Genomic DNA, 23,590 nt, shown 5'->3' with positions numbered 1-23,590 from the left:
AAGGATTGTAGGTTTGATTCTCAGTCAGGGCACATACCTAGGTTGCAGGTTCAGTCCCTGGTCAAGACGCATATAATCCCTGGTCTGGGTGCGTATGAGAAGCAGCCAATTGATGCTTCTCTCTTGCACCAATATTTCTTTCCTTTCCTCTCTGCCCTTGAATGGCTTGTGGTGCTCTCTCTCTAAAAAGCAATGAAAAAAAAGTGTCCTTGGGTAAGGGTAAATACACACACACACACGTATTATCATCCTGTCTCCATATATATATATACATAGTATGTATATATATACACATTATATATATACATAGTATGTGTATATATACATATATATATACATAATCTATATCTGTATTATCATACTGCTCCATATACACACATATATATACATATGGAGGCAGTATGATAATACAGGAAAAATAGACTTTATATATGTGTATGGGGCTTTACTTTTAAAATGTGCCTTTATGCATATCAACCCATTTTGCCATCCCTCACTGTTGAGTTTGCAGGGCGGGAATATACCAGTGTGCTCATTTAATTGAGCAGAAATGGAAGCCCAAACATGATTTGTTCAAGGTCCACAAGTTTCATTCTTTGAATGTCTATTTATCAGATGACCACAGAGAAAATGAAAATATCAGCCCAAATTAGGGGAAGCTGTTTGTAACAAATATAATTGCCTATGAAGCAGTAAGAAATAGACAAAAAGCATAATAGAAAAATGCATAAAAGGAATGGACAGATATTTTTCAGGAAAGACCAAACACCTGCAGATACATGAAAAGATTCTCGGCATCATTAATAACCAGAGAAACACACATTAAAACTATACTGACATATCACCCATCATAATGGTAGGAATTTAAAAGTCTTACAATGTCAAGTATTCATGAAATATAAACTGCAAGTACGTCTGTGGTGGCAGCAATTGGTACAATCGCTTTGGGAAGCAGGTTATCGTCACCTAGTAAAGTTGAACACACACGGACGAATTGAACCATCAGTTGCACAGCTAAGTCAATAACCTAAAGAAACCCTAGATGCGCATGTGCCTCGGATTACCATATCGTCTGTAATAGCAAAAACTTGAAAACAACCCGCATGTAGGGACAAATGAATTTTGACATATTAATGGAATATACAGCAATAAAAATGATGGAACTACATCCACACACAGCAAGATGGGTGGATCTCAACAGTGTAATCCTGCATGAGTTGATGATATTATTTAAATAAAGCTAAAAAGTAGGTAGAAGCAAAATAATATATATTTTTAAAACATACATATGGGTGGTAAAATCACAAAGAACTGCAAGAAAATAACATAAAATTCAGGATAGTAGTTACCTTTGGGGAAGAAAGGATTAAGACAAGATCAGCAAAGGGGCTTGGAAGGCTGCAAAGACATCAGAAATGTTTTGTTTTGTTTTGTTTTTCCTTAAGCTGGATCACAGTTACATAGGACACAGGATAAAGAATGATATAATTTCACAATAAATACAGTGGAAGGGAGGGAGAGTAGGGCCAATTTGAAGTAATCCCAAAAGACAGATTCATTCAAGGAAAGCAAATCACAGGGGGTGTTTCGAAAGCCAAAGAAATGATCATTCGTTCATTTTCTAAGGCCAGGAAACCTAGTGAGGGCCTCGTGCCGAATAGGAAATGAATGTCACGCCGAAAGAACCCTGGTTTGATTTATGTTGTAAAAAATTAAAAATAAAAGCAAAATAAGTCCCTGTCCAGGCTGAGCTAGGTGTTTCTAGCTGGCCTGTCAGCGCAGAGGACACGAGGGCTCTAATTACAGCAAGGGAGAGGTCGAGTGGCCAGTGGACATCTGTAATTAAGCAGGTGAAGTCTGTCTTCCAGGCTCCAGCTGCTCTGCTGACAACCCCGGTGACCCCAAAGGCACCTATTACGGGCAGTTCTTGACTTCCCTATGTTTAGCCTTCACACAACACACATGGACGCTCAGCCGTGAGCTGGCCCTAACGTCTCACAGTGGTGCTTTCTCTCTGCCAAGCCACGGAGTCACCCCACACCTTCCCCGTACTTACCTGGACAGCGGTCACTCATTAATTCATGGAACAGACATTCCCTAATATTTGCTCATCCCGGCCCTGTCTTAGACCTTGAAGGTATAGCAGAGACCAAAATAGACAGTCCTTGCCTTCAGCGTTTAGGGTCTCAAGTCAGTGCTTGTGCAAGTATTTGAATACATGTAGTTCATTGCCTTCTTCCCTTTTTTTGCTAAATAAAAGTCATGGGTAAAGGAAAAAAAATGAAAACATTGGCCTTTGTGATAAGGTGCATTTTTTCTACTTCAGAGAATGGAGTCTAGTACAATAAACCAGTGAAGAGTCCGCAGGGGACCGCAAAGGCCCCTGTGTAGCCTCAGCTGAACCCTCCCAGCACTTCAGCAGGTTGACAGGCTGCCCAGATGACAAAGGGTATCAGGGGGAGATGCTGAACTGTCACCAAAAACAGTGTCTAAACAATGAGACATAACACAAGCATTTGATAACGCTTTAATTCTTTGGGAATCAAATCTCCATTATAGCATTTAACTCAGTTATTCAAATTTCCACGCCTGTGACCTTCAGACACCTTTTTAGAAAGCACTCATGCAAAATTAAGGAACTGCCTACAAGCCTAGCTGTTGGTCGTTTATGCATGAGAAGATTCAAGAAAGCTTAGGTTTTCATCTTCCTAAAAGGGTTGGTCCTGTTTTGTTTTTGTTTTTGAGGGAAGGAAGAGTTAGCTACTTAACAAGCATTAAAAGCTTCAATGCCCGTCAATGTGAAAACTCTGAAGATAAAATTTCAAGCATCAGACCGAAGGTGGGTCTGATGTGGGTCGATGTAAGGGCGAGGAGATAACCACCTCGCTGGTGCCCAGCTGCACACTGGAACGTCAATTACTTCCTACTTCCGTAGCTCCTGGGCAACCCCTTCCTAAGTTGGAGAAAAGCCTTACCACAAAGCAGGTGTGAACAGCATGACAAAATGGTGTTTCCGCTAAAATCTGCAGGCTTTGTTGCCACTCTTCTTCCCCTAGGTGGACCTCTTCACAGACACTCACCGATGGACTACTCTTTAGTAAGGAAATCAGACATGCGTGTCCATGTGACAGAGAAGTAAGGGCCAGCTACTGCTGTCCCAAGAGATGTATCTACTGCCACTCCACGAGAGAAGTTCACATTCAGGGGCCAGTCAAATAAAGACCTTCCCTACTTTTCTGGAAACAAGATTCAATTTTTTAACATTTCCGTTTTTGCCTAAAGTTCAAGAAATATGACTATTCCATAAGTAGATGCTAAGCTCCAAATTGTTCCTTTTTCCCATTATTTCACACACTCTTTCTCTGCCCTTTTACAATGTGGGCCTTGGATTTTTTTAAATAAAATAAACATTTGCCTTATTAGCCTCCATTTGGATGTACTTATGGAAATTATCCATTACAAATACTTAGATCTTACAAAAGACCATTAGAAGAATCCTACAATTTTTTAAAACACTTGGTCTCTGTCTGAACACCTCCAGAGAAGGGGATCTCCCTGATCACTGTTCCAATGCATCAAACTGTGGATGAGCTCTGTCTGTTAGAGGCTTTCCCCATATATTAAACTAAGCTTAAAGCTGCCTGCCTGTAACTTCTACTCTTGTGGTCCTAGAACTGCCTCGAGGAGCCCCAGGGTAAGTCCTCTCCCTCTTCCACTTGCTCACAAGCATCCCCTACTTTGGCCAGCAATAATGCGTCTGGCTCCCTGGCAGTAAGTATCAAGACTAGGGAACCTTCTCACTGACTTACTCCTGTACTCAGACAGTCTTCAATCTGAGAATCTGAAATCCCTGCGCATTCACTGCATCGAAGCATCTTAATATGCTGTCAGTACAATTCATTTGAGGGCTAGAAGCACCCAATGATTGGTTCACCTATGACTGGCTGGTTAGTAACAGAGCCAGGAACAGAATCTTAGCTTCTGATCTAAAAAAAAAATAAAAACGTTACTTATTCTCATTATACCTCACCATTAAGCTGCTTAACGCTGAATTCAGTGTAACTGGGGCCTTGTGCCCAGCACTAGTGAGGCTCCCATGGACTTTGTCAAAGGTCAGAGATGGCCCTTGTTCCCACTCTGGCTTTGTTTAATTTGAATGTAAGACAGTGCTGCAGGGCCATGTAGTGAGGCCAGCCGGCAACCTCCCATGTGCTGGGCCAGCTCTCAGCTCTGGGCCCATTTCACAGACACCTCTGCCCCTGAATGGCCAGTGGCTTACTGCGATGGGCAGGGCCCAACCAGGACTCTAGTTTTAGGTACAGTATAAAGATATGAGCACGTGATTACACAAAGAAGAGTGTGGGAGCAAGCCCAGTGTTGTGGCCTAGCAGGCGGGAGTGTGTGGGCCAACGTGGAAAGGCCCCCAGGAGGAGGCAAACTTGAAATCAAATTTTGAAAGAGTAGAGAAGTAGTTGAATAAACAGGGAGGGGTCAGGGTATTATAAGTGGGGACTTGGTGTGTGCCTTAAACACCAGGCACAGAAAGCATAAACATGCAAGCCCACGCACACCCGTGAAACTGATTGCACACTGGAATATGAAACAACTGATTACCCAAAGCCAAGTCAGGCCAAACACCTTGTTTTTCTCAATAGTTTCCCTCTAAGGTGACACTTTTTCCTGTTATTTCATTTAGCCATGCAGTCATTTACCCTACAAGTAAAAATTACGCCCCTCCTATGTACCCAGCACCTAATCCCGCATGCCCTCTACATTACCCACCTGTTACAGGCAGGTGCAACTTGCCTACTCAGAGGAGGATCACATAAAGGTGAGTTCTAGCAAGGTCCCTGGGTGAGTTATTTTAATTAAAGCCCTAGGAACCAGGAGAAAATTAGCGCAGTGGGACCAAATTCAAGTACCACTCAATACTTGAGGGTATTTATAGAAAAATAAACACAAAAAACAAAAAATCCAATATCCTGACTGGTTGCTTTTTTCGTCTTGCTGGTATAAATTGGTTCTTGGTCTCCTGGCTGCAGAACACTAACGCTATCCACTTTGACCTTCTGAATACGATTAAAATCAGGACTAGAGAAATAAGGCCTGGGCATTACCCACCCTCCCTAAGAATACCAAGTACCTTTTCGACCCCATTCCCAGAGAAGAGAGAATGGGGAAGGAAAAGACACTGGACAGAAAAGATTCAAAGACATTGACTTTGAGATGGACTAAATTGTTGGATTTGGGAAAGGGAGGAATCATCAGATTTCCCTCTTAATTTTCAGCCAAACACAACAGAAACTGGTGCCTGCTCAGCAGGGTTCAGAGGGAAGTCACGGGTCTTGCGTTGTCTTCCTACTCCAAGGGGAGGACAGGGACCGGTGGCCTGGGCATCTCCTGGGAGCTGGCGAGAAATGCAGCAGCCCAGGCCCCACCCCAGGCCCAGTGAGTCAGAATCTGCATTTTCACAAGATCCTGGGGGCTCCACAGTCTTAAACTCTTTAAGCCTCATTTTCCCATATATGAAAACAGGGATGGCAAAACTTAGCTGGCAGATCCATTCACACTTAAACAAAATAATCTCTGTAGAAAGATTTTGCTTTAAAAAGTTTGCTCTCCCACTTCCCCCCTCCAGGTGTCTGTTTGTGTGCAAACTCCTCTTGCTTGTGACTCAGAACTACAGCACAAGAAGGGGCACTTACTTTCACATCCTCCCCATGTACGGAGGAAGCCACCGAGGCCCAAGTGGAGTAGACGACTTGGGGCTACCTTGTCCTACTTTGGGAGCTCCTGGAGGGCAGGGCCTGGCTCTTTTTCATCTTTGTTCCTCTGGCTCTTAGCATGGTGCCTAGCACACAACAGATTCTCAGTATATGTTTGCTCAATTAATCGGTAAATCAAGTAGTTAGCTAATTGTGGAGAAGGAACTACAATGGAGGTGTCTAGGAAATCCTAGTTCCAACACCTGAAAGTGAACTTAGAAGTCCCCTGAGTTCACTCTTTCTGTCAATTCCAAAAGAACTCACACGTGGCTAATAGTAGAGGCCCTGAACTACATATCACAATGATTTTCAATGTCAGAAAACATGTTTTGAGTACTTGGAGAATAGGAATAACCCACTGGCAGCTGGTTTGCCCCCCTTAGCTGGGCAGGTACCCCATCTGGTGAAGCCACTCAGTCTGTGGAGATGACCAAGGTTGGTTCAAGTAGCAGCTGACTCTACGTGCTGGAGAGCGCTGTCGGGGGCCAGTAGAGAATGCCACGGTGGGGCTGTCCATCCGGGGAGATGTGAGGCTCTCAGCAGCGGCTCTCAGAGGCAAGAGGCTCCCTTGGGTAAACACTGTTCCTGCATCAGTCACTCAGCACCCACTCCGTGGGCCAGCGACCCGCCCCCGCTGCCTCTCCATATGGGAGCACTCAGTCCTAGGGACAGGCACAACCGGAGGGAACCCCTAACTTCCGCATACCCCATACAAAGCAGAGGTGTCTGTGGGGCAATGCAGAGCATCATTCTTCGAGCTCTCTGCCCTTCGTTGGGTCATTCTGTGGATTTGATGGATTGTTCCTCTCTGACAGCTCTTCTGGGCCTGTCAGTGCCTCTAGCTATGGGGAAGTCACTGTCACTGTGTGTATGGGAACTGTCACCTTCCCACCTAATTAATGTTTTTTCAAAATTTCTAAGTAATTGTTTTAATAGCTCATACACATACATGGGAAAGAAAAACAAGATTACAGTCGTTGCCAAGAAAGGTTGCCTCCATCCTAAATCCACCCCTTCTCTTCCCCAGAGACAACTCCTATCCCCAGTGTGTTACGTATGCTCGTCGAGAACCCCCCCTCACGTGCACACGCGCATGCAGCACGCCCGCCAGAATGGATGGCCCCCAAAGGCCGAGATTTCTGTTTATATCATTTGCTTCCGTGTCCTTAGCACTGAAGAGAGTAACTGGCATAGGTGCCCAATAGCTATATATTGAATAAATGACTATGCAAATTAGAGATATTTCTGAAAAGTTCAAATGTTGGTCAATTAAGTTCTAGTCCACTTTATTTAATTTTATGATTGGATGTCTCTTCAGTGCACAGTGGCTCTGTTTCCTCGCCCAAGGAAAGGGGATACATGTTATTACCTGCCTTTCGGGGTTGTCGCGGGGGGTGCTGATGAGGACATGTGGAAGTGTTAGTGGATGTTCTTTACGGATTGCCCACTCCCCGAGTGGAAGGGAGTATCCTCGGTGGTCCCACTGTACCCTATTCACCCGACAGCTAAAACGCATTGCTGTATTGTGCTATTGGTCCCCTGCTCACCTCCTTCTGTAAGAGTACAGCAGGGACCATGCTATAAGCCCTATACTTCCAGGGCCGAGAAGATCTTAGATAAGCAACTAAGTGATGTTTCCAATGAAGGACACTGAGCCTGGAGGAGAGAGAAAACAGGTGCATCAGAGCCATTAGTTCTCATCCGTGTGTACACAGGCAACTGCACACACCCTCACAGGCCCCCACAAGCTCACACCAAGGGTTTACAGGAAAGGAGGAAGATAAAAGCCCCAGTAGTGGCAGCTCAAGAAAGATGGTGAATGCACTTGATTGTGAAAATTGAATGTATCAACAAAGCTAGGTAATAAGGAAAATCAATAAGACTGTCAACACTGGCCAATTTCAACTGGATAAAAGAATACAGTAATCGGTCCTAAAGGACAACTCTCTAAATTAGGTTAGATGAATGGAAATACACTTCTGTTTTAAGCGAAATCACGAGGATATCAACAAGAGTAAATGATTAAGTTACAGGCCACTTTGACCCAGGATGATCTGAGCTCCAAACATGAGTGTCCAAAAACAATCTTCTTGAAAAGACACAGAAATGATTCATAGCAAGACAATAGAGACAGAACGGGAGGCCAGGAGACACAGGGCTCACTTCTTGACTAAGGATCTATTATAAACCCACCCTTTCTGTAAGCTTATTTCTTCAATATGACTATTCCTTATTCAATTACTTTATTAGGAAAATAGGCACACAAGACAACAGACCACACAGATTTATGCTCCCATAATGGCAGAGGGGAAGGAGGCTTGAGGAGTGATCCTAAAGAGCTCTGTTCTCCAAACGCTCAGGATTCGATTGTTTTTCATCTGCTAATGGTTGCCATTTGGTGTTGTTATCCATGGGTAATTCATTTCAAAGGAACTGCTGTGCGTCTAGAGCCTATTTGGAAGGAAATGAGGGTTTCTGGGCTTATTTCTCAAGTATTTTAGCGCTGTCTCTCTGACATTATAAATCCCTTGATGGAGGTTTAGTGCTCGCTGCTTTCAAGCTGACTCCTCTGGTCACATCTGGTGCACAGGGTCACTTCTAGGAACAACCATTGATTTCATCAGGACAAAAGATGGAGCCAAAAATCTGGAGACTAAGGGGCCAGCTCCCTGGGTCTGAGTATCAGTAGCAAGCAGATATGCTGAGGGGAATGTGGGGTACACTTTGCAGGATCAATGTTTTCGAACATCTGGATTTTATTATTTTCATTCTTATCAAGCACTGAGGCTGTGTCTCTGCAGGCTCCTAGAGAGTCCCACAGGTCCATTCCTGTCTGGGGAGCCTGTGGGGTGGGCCAGACCAGGATCTCATTGCCCAAGGCACCCCACAGGAGGGAGACCTATCAGCATCTTGGAGCTGGTGTGTGACTTTGAAGTCTGCTGTTTGGGAAAGTGGAGGAGTCTCTTTAACCTCTCAAGCAATGTTTCTCATTAGACACTGAACAGAACTTGAAAAGAGAGAAAGAGTGGGAGTATCAGGGCTTGGTGCCAGGACACTAGCTCGACAGGCTGGAGAGGAGGAGAACGCTGAGGGTGGTAGAGTGCTTACCACGGGATTCCGCGAGACTGCTGAGGGAGAAAACAGAGAGTGTGGGGATGTCCGTGAAGGGATGTCCGTACTGGGGCTTGACCTTCTAATCATACGTCCTGTGCTTATAAAATCTGCTTTACTCAATGTCCCAGACTTGACCAAACTTGACCTAGAACATTCCCCCTCCTTTGGGGCCAAGGTGGGTGAGAGGCCTTGACCATGAAAACACGTCCAGGAAGAACTGTCTCCCCTTCAAACACAGCTTAATCATTGAAGACATTTCATTTTCTTGTTGGCATAACATGAAAATTTCTGTCTGCAACACTGACGACTGTCTTTGTTTGAAAGCTCCCAGAGAACACAAATCGCAGCTCCGTAATTTATTGTGTCTATCCAGCCCTATCTAAAAATGCGACCGTCAAAGCTGTCTTTGACCGGGATGACATGATCCCTCTGCTCGGGATGGCGTCCCCACGTCTTCCCTGTCAATCCAGTCTACCTAACTTTCCCTTTTCAGCCCAAGCCCTGCTCCTCCCCTGAAGTTTTCCTGAGTTATTCCAGCCCTGATTTATTCCCGTTTAAAGAGCTCCTGGTAACAGCCCCTTGAGCGCTCCAGGTGACGCTGCCTTGCATTCATTGTTCTCCAGTGCTTTTCTTCTGCAAGTTCTGGATCACTAACTCAACTGCAAGCTTCCTGAAGGCGAGGCCATGTGTTCCTGTCAACGCCATCTCTCATTTTCCACCTTCCTCCCCACTTCCCATTCCCCAGACTCAGGACAGGCACCAAGCTAGGCACGTGTATTAAAGTGCAGGGGTGACTACTGTTCATTTGAACAAATGGCTGTTTCTATCTGATAACCAGAAGGCATTGGATTAAATAATGCAGAATTTTGAAGGAAAAAGGCAATATTATCAACTGAAGCTTCAGTGGGACTCTGGGATCTGAGGGATGTTTTCTAGATAGGCACTGGCCACTGGTTGAGGCTGACTTTCAAGAAGTCCTCCCCTCTACTTTAGTCCTGCGGGCGGCGCTCTGATGCTTGCAATGGACACAGGAACACTGACTAACGCAGGGAGTAGAGGCGGGTCTAGGGGAGGACCATTACCTAGGGATCGATTTACCTTTCAGGGACCAACAGCATTCCCGCTTCCAAGAGAGTGGAAAAAAGATCTGGTTTTTTTTTTTTTAACGAATGAGACTCTCTGAGTCACCTTTGGGTTCAAAGCTAATAACTTTAGCTTTATAGTTCTGTAAAAAGCTTGCTGGAGAAAAGAACTAAAATAAAAAGAACAGCAGGGAAGTCTGCCTTGTGAGCAAACTCATTATCGGCCGTGAGTTAGGGCAGGGCATGGAACTGCGGCCTGCGGTCTGGACCCAGCAGGACCAGGTCGTCAACCCTGTGGCCTTGGGCACATTGCCTGACCTCTCAACGTCACCTTCTCCCGCATGGAAGTCATACTGTCGGGCACTTGATCTGCACACATTATCATTTCAGAATGGAGCGAAACTGGTTTGATGATGTCTGTCTGTGCAACTTGAAAAAAGTTCAAAAGAGCTGCAAAGATGAGTTAAGATTTCTATACTAGGCCATCAGTCAGGTTAAGGGATTTGACTGATTCAGCCTGAAGAAGAGAGATGTAATAATAGTCTTCAAACAGATGAAGGGTTTTTACCCAGGGCCCGTGAGGGTATGGGGACCACATGTTCTAAGTTTGTGCCAAGAAAGGGAAGCCGCGGCCCAGGCTCTGACAAGAAGATGTTTCTGACAATAAGGGCCACAGGACACAAACAAGCTAGAGAATATATTTCTGGGAAATCCTTCACTGGAGGAAGGAAGGGGAGAGAGAGAGGGAGGGGAGGAGAGAGGGGAAGAGAGAGAATGGGGCAATACTATGGCAAGGTGTGAACACTGCAGAAAGCAATCCCATAGCCCCAGCCAGATGTATTAGTCAGCAAATGACCTCTTTGTCACCTTGCTCTGTTCTCAGACCTTTTGAACATACATGCCCCAGGGTCAGAAACCTGCCCACAAACTATTTCTCTGAACTGTTCTTCTGTTTCTCTGAACCTGCCTGTTGCGCCTTCAGGGCCACTGGGTCAGAGCTATCCCCACCTCCCTGCCCGCAGGTCTGCAGGGCCTTGGGGCATTCATTGACCATCTCCTGTATGTGAGGGCACTGTACCGAGGCGCTTTCTTATAGCAATCCTATCATACACGGTACCTATCCTGGGTATGGCCATCCCCATGGATGGGCGAGAAATCTGAAGATCTAAACTGGTAAGCACTAGAGCCAGGATTTCAATTCAGGATGGGAGGACTCCTATGCTTTTTCCACTCTATCTGCTGCCAGTTCCAGAGGGGAGACTAATGCTTTCTGTGGCACGTGTCTGCAGAAAGAAGAGGAGGAGGCGGTGGATCCCACTCCCGCTCCAGTCTTCTGCTTCCACAACATGCAGTCACTCCAGAACCTGACTTAACGGCGTTATTTCTGATGTGCGTGTTGCAAAAAAACATTCAAATTATTTTGTATCTTCTTCATTTTACTGGAGAGACAGTTTGGTGATCCAAACATACCATTGTTGGATACCATTGTAAACCAACAAGTTTCCATTGTTGGTTTACACTCTGAAGAACTCCCCCAGATGAGCACTACATGTGGATGGAAGGCAGGGCAAGAAGAGTCTAGAAAGCGCCAGGCCAGACTGATTGCCCCTCCCCTGGGAGCCTGCACATCAGGGTGCAGTGCCCTACTGTTATCAAGGATGGAAAACATAGACAAATTACATCACAACAACGGAAGAAATACTAACTATAGTGCACAGCAGGGAACAATAGTTTGCTGGTTTGAGAATTACATTGCTATTTACGCTTCTGTTACCTGGGCTAATCATGCTCTGATTTAAGTCTCTGGTGAACCTGCAGTGCCGTGTTTACCAGGAAGCCACGTGGTTATTACTGATGATAAAAGCAAAACACTCAGAGGCACCTGAGCCTGGAAGATCGCACACAAGCCTTCCAAAAAGGTTTTCCACCTGGGATGATGTAGAGAAAGTGACTCTACCTGCAGTACCTTTCTTTCAGCCCCTTCTACCTGCTACAGACACTAGCCAGCCCTCAGCCTTGAGCTCTGATAGGTGTCTATTCAAATTATACCAAAGGACAAAATCACGTGACCGGAGATGACCTTAGCCGTCATCCAGCCAGACCCCTTACATCTGGGGTTAGGTTGCCCGGTTTAGACAAAGCACGCACTGATCAAATCCCATTATGCTGAACTGCACGGGACATGCAAGCAGAGCAATTTTATTAGACAGTTCGAAATCACATTAGCTCCAACTGGAGCAGACGCCAACATCCAGGCTTTCTGCAGTGTGTTAGCAGGAGAAAGACTCCTCTGGTACATCCTAAAAGAAGGAGGCACGCTCACACCATCTCAGCCCCACAATGTTGTAAAGTTCACTGCAAATTTGGTAAGTATATTTTCTTCCATTGATGGGACTGGAACATCGGAAGGGACACGTGACGGAAGAATAATAGAGTGGTGAAAACATCAGCTATTCCTCATTTCAACCCTTTTCTTCTTTTTGAGGAATATGAAGTTACGTATTTTCACTAAAGAAAGGAACTTAGACGAGAATCTGTGGATGTCCATGAACTAACTGTGACACCATTTTCACACTGGACCATTCTCATGCAGCACAGGGAACAAATGTGTGGGCCAGACATCCTCCACTCCTCTCCCCGCCCTCCCAACCCTTCCAAAACCAAAACCGCATCTAGACCAGGAGCGCCCTAGGTCCCAGCAGCAGGAGCAGGAGAACAGACCGTAGAACACAAACAGAGCCCCACAAGGTCAGCTTTTAGGAAGAGATGGTTGGAAGTCCTCCCGCCACCCAGAGAACGAATCCCAAATCCACCGAGAGCAAGAAAACAAGAGCAAAAAATGTCTCCTTTTCTTCAGAGCAACGCATTTTACAGAGTCTGGCACTTTACAGAGTCTGGCATGCGTCAGCGTTTCTAAAGTAAACTCCTTTTTTTTTTTAGATGAAAGAGATTTTGTAAAAAAGTAAACTAAGAATTCAGCCCAATGAAAAGTGCCTTGGCCATTCACATACTATAAGCCATAGAAGCAAGAAGAAGAAAAAATCAGTTGCTTTTAATTTATTTATTCATTCATTTGTCCATATCCTTTCCCTCTAATGTAAAAAAAGGATGTCTTCTATAATTTCACACACCGTTAATCTTTTAAAAAATCCAAGCCTCCCATTGGTTGCCCAGCATCTTGGCACAGGAAATATATATTTAATTAATTATCTCATTGCACATAGATTATGTAAAAAAAAAAAAGTGAGTTGAGTTTGCTCATCCAATGTTTCACTGGTGTCTACAATTAGGAGGCCACCGTATACAGACATACACAGATATTGTGGGCTCGGTGCCAGGCCGCCGCAATAAAGTGAGCTGTAATCTTTTCGCTGGTGGAGAGTCTTTCTTTCAATTTGTTTTTTTTTTAAAGCAACCTCTGTGAAGCACAATAAAGCAAAGTATGATAAAACGAGATATATCTGTACAGCTGACCCATGAACAAAAGGGGGTGAGGGACGCCAACCACTTGCGTAGTGAAAAATTCAGTCAGTCCTCAGCATATCCAGAGTCCCAACCATGGACTGAAAGTGTGTACTACTAAGTCTGGTGGATTTGAGATCACATGCCTTGTTAAAAGCAATGCAAGGTTTCAACTTGCTGGGTGCTTTATTTCTTAACATGGGTGGTGGGTACATTGGTGTTCATTTTATCATTCTTTAGGCCCCTTTGTACATTTTAAATAGCTCATACTAAATGTTGCTGAATCCCCCACACTTCTACAACAGATTCTATTCTGGGCTTTTCTGACATGAGGTACAGAAGTAAAGGTGGAAACACGAAACTGTAATGGCAACAAAGAGTAGAAAATCTAAGAGACCAACTTCAGCATGACGTCTAAAGTTTTAAACCCATGTCAAATAATTGCGATTAAAAGAGAGCCAAACTCTATTATAAGCCCCACGTACACGCAATTGAATTACTGAATTATTCTGAATTCGTGTTGAAACTGGTGATGAATCAGCCAGATGAAAATCATCAGGTACCACCGTCGAGTGCACCATCCGACCACCTCCTTTGAATTTGCTCACAGAATCTCTCTTCCCATTACTGAACCTAAAACTAGAGCTTCCTCCCTAAGGTAGGGCAGACCATCTGGGGTTGTGACTTGTGACCCCCAGTATCCAGGGGAGATGCTGTGAATGGTCCAAATCTACCAGCCAGGGCCTAAGTGAGCTGTTTCTTTCCCTTTGGGCCACAGTCCCTAAAGCCCATGTGTTCTCATTGCCAAGAAGAACCAGCCGTGGTCCTCTAATCTTTCTGCTGTGACATTAAACCCAGCTGTTCCATCCCCCTGCCCGCAGAGAGGAGGAGAAGAAAGATGGTTCCAATAACTAAATTTCAGTCCTAATTCCCAACCTGCCACCATATCCCTGTTCCCATGCGGTCAGGGTTTTATTGTCTGTCCTTCCCTTTACCCTAGCTGCTCAGTCCTCACACCCTGCAAGCTCTTAAAGCCAGTAAGAGGGCCAAGACAGGAGCAATGGTGGAGGGTGCGAGAAGAAGAAGGAAGAAAAACCCAACTCTCCGAGAACATCTACACCCTGTGTAACCAGCCAGTGGGTGCGGACAGTCCCTCACCCCAGTATTTCTAAGAGTAGGACTTTTCCTCCCAGAACTGGTAAAAAAAAAAAAAAAAAAAGTAACACTTCTATAAAAGCTCTACAGAAATAAGATCCTGAAATTTGACACCTTATTTGTTTTATTTCTGAATACCGTTAGACCAACTGGTTTTACTTCCTCCCCCCCACCCACAAACCCCACGGGAGCCTCCGGGGAGAGGCTGCCGCTCCCCGAAGCCCGCCTGGCGCACCAGGGTGCGGGAACGCCTGTTTTATTGGCCTCACTTGGTAAGTCGCAAATACTCCCTCTGCTCCACCAAAGTTAACAGATGGCTGGTCCCTTTTGGTACACAGGCATAAGCATCTTCAAAATAACCTTTTGCTTTAAAGGGTGCCAGTTAATTAAATGTCACTGTAAAATGTCCCAGCCAAGGAGGGAAGGGAGAGCCCAGAAGACTAAGCATCAGCGGAGGCGAACAAGGCTGAGGTCACTCTCTCCTACCTTCACCCGATGACCCCGAAAGATCGATGATCACGTACACTCTGCCTTCTGGCTCCAGATCAATCTGCAATTAAGAAAATGACAGTGACTCTGTTAGTGCGCTGTGGGGGCAACCCAAGAGTTCCATGACATTTCCACCCCAAGTTGCGAAAACCTAGAGTCACAGCTTCATTCAATTCATCAACCTGTAGAGTGTCAAGCGGCAGCTGAACGAGGAGCAAAGGAGAACCCACGTTCACAGACCATCCGTGAGGTTCTGGATGCCGTCCCAGGAGGTCTGATGCATCCCCAACAGGTGGGTCACCCCAGCATTTCTGCACCGGAAGCAATTTTCCAAGGGAAACCTAGCCCAGGGGACACTTGATGCAGGGGCCCTTTGGGGGGACATACAATGACAGGAGACATTCTTGGCTGTCATGGCTGGAGAGGGAGTACTGCTACTGGCATCTACTGGGTGGAGGCCAAGGACGCTACCAAACGTCCTACAGCACACGGTACAGTCCCCGCCACAAAGAATGACCCAGCCCAAATGCCAACAGTGTTGCGTTGACAGACTCTGCGTCGTCCCATTTCACAGTTGAGGAAACTGTGCTCCAAGTTCCAAAGGAAGTGGCGATGCTGAGGTTCTGCCCAAACTGTGTAAAGAAACCTAGTTTTCTTTATACTAAACAACACTGCTCCTGCCCTCCAAGTGTTTGCAGTGTCACGGGGGAGTTCAAAAACAGAACAGTGCTGAACCCAGCTTCACGATGAGGGACAGAATAACTGAGAGTCTGGTGAGCCCGACCCCCATGTAGAAGAGCAGTTTGGGAAGACCCCGTGAAGGAAGGAAGGGAAGGCATCCACGGTGGAAGTAACAGCGTAAGCAAAGGCTGAGAACCTGCATGGCGCTTGTGGGAGAGCGAAGGGACCCCCAGGCTCAGGCTGTGTGCTGGCACGTGCATTTTTGCAGAGTCCACATTCTATCAGGGTTGTGGAGAGAGACAGTATCGCTAAAGTCTAACCACTGACCTCCTGTCCTCACCCTCACTCCCTCCCCCAACCTCCAAGTCTAGCTAAGCACTCCAGTACACAACCAGGCGGATGCAATCCTCTGATGGGAGAAGAGTCGGAGGGACTGGGCCTCTTCGTAGTTGTGCTATCTTTGCAAGGTCCGAAGTGTGCTAACAGAAGCTGTCCTCGTGAGAGACCAGTAACTCTGGAAACCCTGGGTCACCGAATGCCCGAAGTTGCCTACCCCCATCCCACAATCCCATCTGCCCATGCAGGGCTTTAATTGGCTTATATGTGCCAGGCTCGTCTCCCCAACAAGCTGCAAATTTCTTCAGGGGTGGAACCACTACCCGTCCTTTTCTCTTTCACTCTCTCCTACAAAGAGCGGGCACACTGTTAGCAAGCGTGGCTTAGGAAGGGGCATTCTGGTGTATACCTCCTCCTCCTTCGAGGTCCAGGTGGATTATGGTCTCCTCTCTGAAGCCTTCCCAGATATTCCCAGTAAGACTCAACCCCGCCTCACGTGTGTTCCCACAGTACACATACATATCTTAACCATGGCTCCTATTCAGCTGCACTCCATGGCCCATACGTCTATCTCCTCTGGGAGACAGAGAGCATGAGAACCGTATCTGCACCCTTAGTGCTCAGCTCACTGTCTGTTGGTCAGAGACATCCAATAAACATACAGTTGAAGAAGGGGGAAAAGACTCCAGGTTCAGAACTTCCAGAGCCCATTCTGGGATTGTTTGCCCCTCCAAGGCCCCTTCCCTGGTGGGAAGGAAGGCAGGTGACCTACATCAAAGTGACATTCAAATGAGGTGAGAGGAAAAGAGAGGCAGCTGTGCCTCGAGCACCACATGTTCCCTGGGAAGGAAAAGCGCAGCCTGAGCTGACATTCCCAGAGCCCACCCCCCCCCCCACCCCGGCCACTCTCACTGCACTCGCAGCCGGCTCCCTGAGCCATTCGCCAACTCCCCTTTATTCCAGACTCAGCCTTCCGTGGTTCAGAGTGCTTACGGTTTCCCTCAAAAATTCTGTTTCCTCAACAGGGGTCTTCAAGGCCTGCTGGGTGAGGCCCCCAGTGACACTTCAGGTGCTCCATTAGAGCAGGGAGAGGGGAGGGGCAGGGGTTCTCAGGTGGCCCGCAGGGGCCATGTACTTGGGATCTCCGGCTTGATATGCAGAGGGGAACCGCCTAACAAACTGGCGACACCCTAAGAGGACTCTCCCCATCCCTCTGCCCCCGGAGTCTGTGAGTTTAGATCTCTCAGTAAAGAAAATGTTCTCCAGCACCCTCCCCACTGGTGCTGCGCCCTCACGCCTGGCCACAAGCATCAGCCGGCCCCTGCGCTGAATTACAAACAGGAAAACCAACAACAGCCGGCTCTGCTGATCAGAGCCAAACCAGAATCCCATCCCTGCCACATTTCAAAAATATCAGGGGCCCCCTTGTCCAAAAGCATGGAATTTAAATAATGTATGCCTTGTAGAGATTAGATCATCCCTATTAAACCCTGCCGGCAAAGTGAACCGCTTTCTCATACCCTCTAAGTCAGAGATTTCCCACGACTGTGGACTTCCTTGGCGAAGTACAATGCTATCTGAGAAAGGCAGGGAGGAGGCAGCAGCGGAATGAGATGGGCTGCGAGGCAGATCCAAGGCAGGCGGGGTGCCTATCTTTGCAAAAGGGGAGTGAGAGCTGGTGGCAGGGGGGACGGGTCATTGACGATGAAATGTATTAGGATATTAACATTCAAGATAGCAATCAGAAACCATTTTAGCACCCACTGCTGCTTCAATGCTGGTGAACTGCGTTTCCAAGCAGAGAAATAGAAATTAAGCCATTCAACATGCCAAAAGCAACAGAGAGCTTTGCAGCCTGGGCAGATGGCCGCAGAGGGCCGGCTGAGCCCCAGCCAGCGGGCTGAGGAGGCTCTGAGAACCCACCTAGGGTGGTGCACCTTCGATGCGGATGAGTGCAGGGGTTATCGGGTCCAAAGGTGGTGGAAGTATGGTGCAACCTCATGGCCAACTTAGCTGAATTACAGAATCTGCTCACAATTATGAGGCCCGGACAATGCAGCAATGTAGGTGCCCAGCCCTGAGCAGCCTCTGCAGGCTCAGTGGGCATCGCCACCAGGCAGCTGGCACTACATAAAACCAGGCCTCCTCCCTCCTCCCAGTCAATCCCCGAGTTAGTTCTAAGCTCTTTCTGCCCTCCAGGTCCTTCCCAGCTCTCCCTGATGCAACCCTATTTACCAAATCTCCTTGAACCTCATACTTGATGAGTCTTTGCAGTTACTATCTCCATTCCTTTGACTATGATTTCCTTCCAAGCCCCAGTGCCCTGGGCTACTCCTCCAGCTGGGACCAGAAGTAAGGCAGTAGCACGGTGAGGGAGACACAGTCACTGGAGTCAGAACAGGGCTGGATCCCAGTTCTGTCACTTCCCAGCCCAGGCAACTACTTACTTTCCCTGAGCCTTGGCCTCAGTTGCTTCATCTGTGAAATGGGTGGTTGTAAAAACTCCATGAGACATGCATGCAAAGCACTTGGTCCTAGGAGACACTCAGCTCGTGGTAGTGAAGAGCGAACTTCCTAGCTGTGTGGCCCAAAGCATGATACTAACTTCTCTCTGCCTCGGGTCTTGTGTCCATGAAGTGGAGTTAATAATAGATTGTGTCATTTGGCTGTCGTGATGCCAAATGAAATAATCAAGGTAAAGTGCTTAGCATGATGCCTGGCATGAAATACTCAGTACTTGCTGGTGCTGTTGTTATAAAAAAGCCAGTTTTCAAACCTGCCTTTTAGGGCAATGTTCTCTCTGCTATATCAAAATTTTTCCCCAACCAAAAAAACCCCAAAATATTCTTGTCCAACCAAAGTTAATATTATTACATGTTATTCCAGGATACCTAATGACTTTACAGAAGCTTGGTGCCCAGCCCAGCAGAAACCCAGGGCAAGAAAGGCTCTAGCCCAGGTCATTGGAGGGCCCTGAACCGCTCCTGAGAAAAGGAGAAGGGGAGGGTGGCCGTGTTGGGCCTCAGACACTGTGTGCACCGAATCTCCCGGGAGGCCAGTAATATTCCCCACTTTTCAGATGGAAAAACTGGGCCTCAGAAAGCTTTAGCTGGGTTCCCCGCCCAGAACTGCCCGGAGCATGCAGGAGAGATGACTTTGACAGAACTCCGGACCCAAGCCCCACCTGGCCCTCAAGCCATCTCTGACAGCCCAGTCCCGGGGTTCCACTTCCCCTAAGCCTCTGTGGGTTCACCTCCTTCTCAGGTATAAGCGACTGGCTTCCCAGCCAGGTCAGTTTAAAGCAGAGCATTGCCTCCCACACTTTGCTCCCGCCCTTGGGAAAGGTCTGGGCATAAACAGAACTCTACTTGTTTGAGTTAAGAGCAAGGCCCAAACAGTCCATGGACTCATGACAAAGAACTCTCTGGAAAGCAAAAGACTGACAGGCACTTTTCTGCGGGGGGGGGGGGGGGGGGGGGGTATCTGACCATTCACAAAGCCCTCCACACACATTATTTTATGTCTTCCTCACAATTAATCTGTAAGAGAGCAAGTATGATTAGTACCATTGTATGTATGAGAACACTGAAATTCAGGAAGAGAACTAGCCCATATGGGGATAACCCACCACTGCCCAACTCCAGGGGGCACCACTCACCCGAAGGAGTCCCCTGGAGCTGGGAAGCCTGGAGGTGAGTGGCGCCCCCAGCTCCTGACCCTCTCAGTCCTGTATTTCTGTCACCACACCACCTGCCCAGCGAGAACCCTGACCACTGGGCTAGTTCCCCACCAAATTTGCAGCTTAAGTGTTGCTGCTGCATGTTGCTGTGAGCCACGGACGCCTACGTGCCTGTCTTTCGGGAGTGATCGAATTCAAGGCAAAGGAGGTCAGAAATTCACAGCCAAGCTTCCTCTTAACCATAGGCTCAGCTTTCACTGGAGACCTCTAGGCAACAGAACAGCCCACAAAGGTCATACACATGCCCGATTTGAGTTTCACTTCCTCTTCCCTCTGTTGGCAGACACTGGGGCTTAGAAGGAAGCAAAAAGCAGGGAGTGGGTCAGAAAAAGATGGACGCAGAAAGGATGAGAAGGGCGAAGAGAGGCTTGCACTGCGCAAGTTGTACCAATTAAGTCTTAAATAATAGACTGTTTCTTTTTTACTTGGAGAAAGGTGAGGAGTAAGGAAGAAGGAGGTATCCAGGAGAAGGAGAGAGAAGACTCAGGAATTCTATTCCAAAGTAGAGGACCCGCTGCTGAACTTCTGCATCCCTCTTATCATTGGCCATTCTCCACTGGCGGCACCTCGGACACGCTGCTGTCCCCAGAGGCACCTGGCATGGAAGAGGCAAGCCAGACAGAGCAGGAGAACTTCCTGCAGCAGGCATCCTTCTGGCTCCTGCTTTTGGAAAGCACAGAATGTTAAGGCACTACATGGGCAACTCTTGAGCAGCTGCTGGGAGCAGGTTTTGAAGTTAACAGCTAAGACTCTTCATTCGAGGAGGAGTTTGCTACCAGCCCTACTGGTGGAGTGCATTAACTGCTTGGAAAGCAGAGGGCGCACAAGAAAATATTAAATAGTTTAAGGTTCCACTCTGATAACAGGCTTCCAATAGCACTGACTTTCATAAAGTAGCACTTTCTTTCATAAAGAAAGGCTGTTTCTGTTTCAAACGTCTTCCATGGAAGTGCAAATGTATTATTCAGGCTTTAGCGTCCATCCCTGCAGAGTAGAATCTTTTCTGTCCAGCACCCAGGAGGGATTCAATACATATTTATGCATGTTGGCTCAGTGGATGGGTGGCCTGATTTAAAACTGGATCTTCACAGCTGAATTATGGAGATGATTTTCTTGGAAAGCCACCAACCCATACACAAATGTTCTTCGCAGCTTCATTCCCAACAGCCAAATACTGCAGACAATCCAAATGTCCAACTACAGGTAAGCGGATATGTACGTCAAGCTGGGTCCACATGATGGCATTTTACTCAGCAATAAAGAATGTACTGCTGGTGCATGCAGGAAAAACGGATACCACTTACACGACATTCTAGAACAGCCAAAACTAACCTCCAGAGACAAAAAGCCTAGCAGTGACCTCTTAGAGGTGGAGGTGGGAACTGAGTGCAAAGCGGCACGGAGGATCATTGGAAGATTTTGTCACTACTGTAGTTTACAATACTAAAGTATATATTCAATTACAAATAAGAAAGAAAACCAAAAACAGGCTTCCAAAAGCTTCTCTGAGCCAAAAGAGAAACTTTTGAGGGAGATGGAAATTTTCTATGTTGACTGGGTGGTGGCTACATGAATGTATACCTTTGTCAAACTGCATTAAGCCATACTCTTAAAATAGATGCACTTTTTCTGCATATAAATTATACCTCAATGAATTCATTTTTTAAAGGAAAAAATAGACATCATTGCACATAAGGATTGCCCCACAATTTTCCCTTAAATAACAAATCATCTTCCCGCCCTCAGGGCATTTAAATTTTCATATTCCACTTTTAAAAATAAAAGGATTCATTCAGAGTTTTTCAAGAGTACATCTTCACACGACAGAATGTACACCTACCTGTGTAGGCACACATTCACACACCCTCCCACCCACATGTGCAAAACACACTCACAGGCACAGCCACCTTCTTCTGTCTTCTGTGATCAAAATATGATCATCTCAAGAAAAAAACACCCAACATGTAGGTTTGAGAGACTGCTGAATTTTTTAAATCTGTCTTTGTCTGTGTGGATCTCAATTTCCTCCCATGCAAAACAAGATGATTAGAGCAAATGCTCTAGAACGGCTTTTAATGACCATAAGGTCCTAAATACCCATGAATAGGGGACGGTTTAAATAAATTAGGATACATTTGGTAGACCACAATGCAAGCCCTAAAAAAAAAGAATGAAAAGACCTAATGTACTGACTGATATGGAACTATCTCTGAGATATATTAAATGAGGAAAAAAAGGCAGGGTGTAATGTGTTTATTACAGGAGGCTAGAGTATAAATAAAATGGGAGTGTGCATGGGGTACACGCACACATTCTTTCACACACTTGTCCCACCAAGATTATCTCTAGGAGTCTCCATCAACAGGTGCTGCCTGAGGATTGGGTGACCAGAAATCAGGAAAGGGGACTTATTCTTCATTCTATGCTCTTTCAGGACATTTGATTTTTGAAATTGTGTTCTTCAGTTACCTTGTCACAAAATTTAAGTCAATGCCATTTATTTTTGCTAGTTATTTCTAACCTCCAACCCCCAAGAGAGCAGCTTCCTTCGGTTACCAGACACATCCTAAACAACGTCCCTCACAAGTGGCCCACACAGTGCTTTCCCATCCCCCAAGGCCCGGTCACAGGAACCAAGTGCGGTGGTGGCCATCATCGCCGAGTGAAAGTCCAGGTGACTGGGCGGGAGGCCTCCATTGTCGCAGATCCTGGCTCTGCACAGGTCACAAATGGAGCAAACACAAGTCAGCACCTGCTTCCTCTTCTCAGCAGGCTCAGAAATAGACCCAGAGAGCCGGCTCCCTCTGATGACAGACGTGGCTAAAAACAAATAACTCTATGTGTACGCAAATGCTTTCCTGCACGGAGAAAACAGTCAAAGGTGCCAAACCTAATACTGGGAGTGTATAATGGTTTGCAAAGCGTCCCCTGGTCACAGTAGTTTTTCTACCGCCTTTCAGGGAAATGAGAGTACACGACTGTGTGTCCTACCTAGGAGGAGATGGCGAGTGCGAAGAGCAGGAAATGCAGTCACTTACGAGCAGTGTTTTGAAGTGAAAAATACCCACTACCAATCTGCGCTTTGCATGTTGCATTTTACTTTGTAATAGTCTCTCCCACTGGGTGTATTTGTGTGTATGTGTTTTAGTCCATGTTTCCTATTTTTTTAAGCCAATACATTGCAGTGATTAAGAGGAAAGGCTCTGAAGCTAGCCTACTTGGGTTCAAATCCCAGCTCTGCCTGTTACAAGCTTCATGGCCCTTGCTTTGATTTCTTCATCCACAAATGGAGGATGTCAGTGGCACTGGCCTCATAGTGTTGGGAGGATTAAATGGGACAGTTTAATTTAAGCACTTGGAGGTGTGCCTGGCACACACCTAGCTAGTGTCCCATAAATGTAAGTTGTCTGGTCATTATCATCATTTCCCATCCAGACTGTGAGCATCTCTAGGACAGAGCCCTGTGCTCCTTTGAGGGGTTCCGCAGTTCCTGGTGGGTGGCTGGCACAAGACAGGCAATCACTGGAGTCTCCAAGTGGAACAGGTCCATGTGGAACAGAGGGGCTCAGGATTGTGCAACCAGAAAAACCATCTTCAAGCCAGAAACTTTTGTCTCCACAATAGTACAACCCAGCAGAACCTCCCGTCAATGAGTGCTCACAGAGACATCCGGTTCCGGACTCCCTTCAAACTCTAGACATTAGAAGTGTTACTAAATCACTTGAACTTTTCAAGAAAACAGACTATTTTATTCTTAACAATAAACA

The 23,590-nt window shown here is 46.5% G+C and overlaps 1 protein-coding gene across 1 annotated transcript in view; it reads right to left on the bottom strand.

Annotated features, from left to right (window-relative positions):
* PRKCE (protein kinase C epsilon) overlaps positions 1 to 23,590 on the bottom strand; it is a 470,124-nt gene that overhangs the window by 278,616 nt on the left and 167,918 nt on the right. The window contains exon 2 of the mRNA XM_024552856.4: positions 15,065 to 15,128. Within this exon, the coding sequence (XP_024408624.2) occupies positions 15,065 to 15,128 (64 nt within the window). The remainder of the gene's footprint in view (positions 1 to 15,064; positions 15,129 to 23,590) is intronic.

This window comes from Desmodus rotundus, chromosome 5 (genome assembly GCF_022682495.2).
Source record: "Desmodus rotundus isolate HL8 chromosome 5, HLdesRot8A.1, whole genome shotgun sequence".
Lineage (NCBI taxonomy): Eukaryota > Metazoa > Chordata > Mammalia > Chiroptera > Phyllostomidae > Desmodus > Desmodus rotundus.
This window is presented reverse-complemented; position numbering and strand designations above follow the sequence as displayed.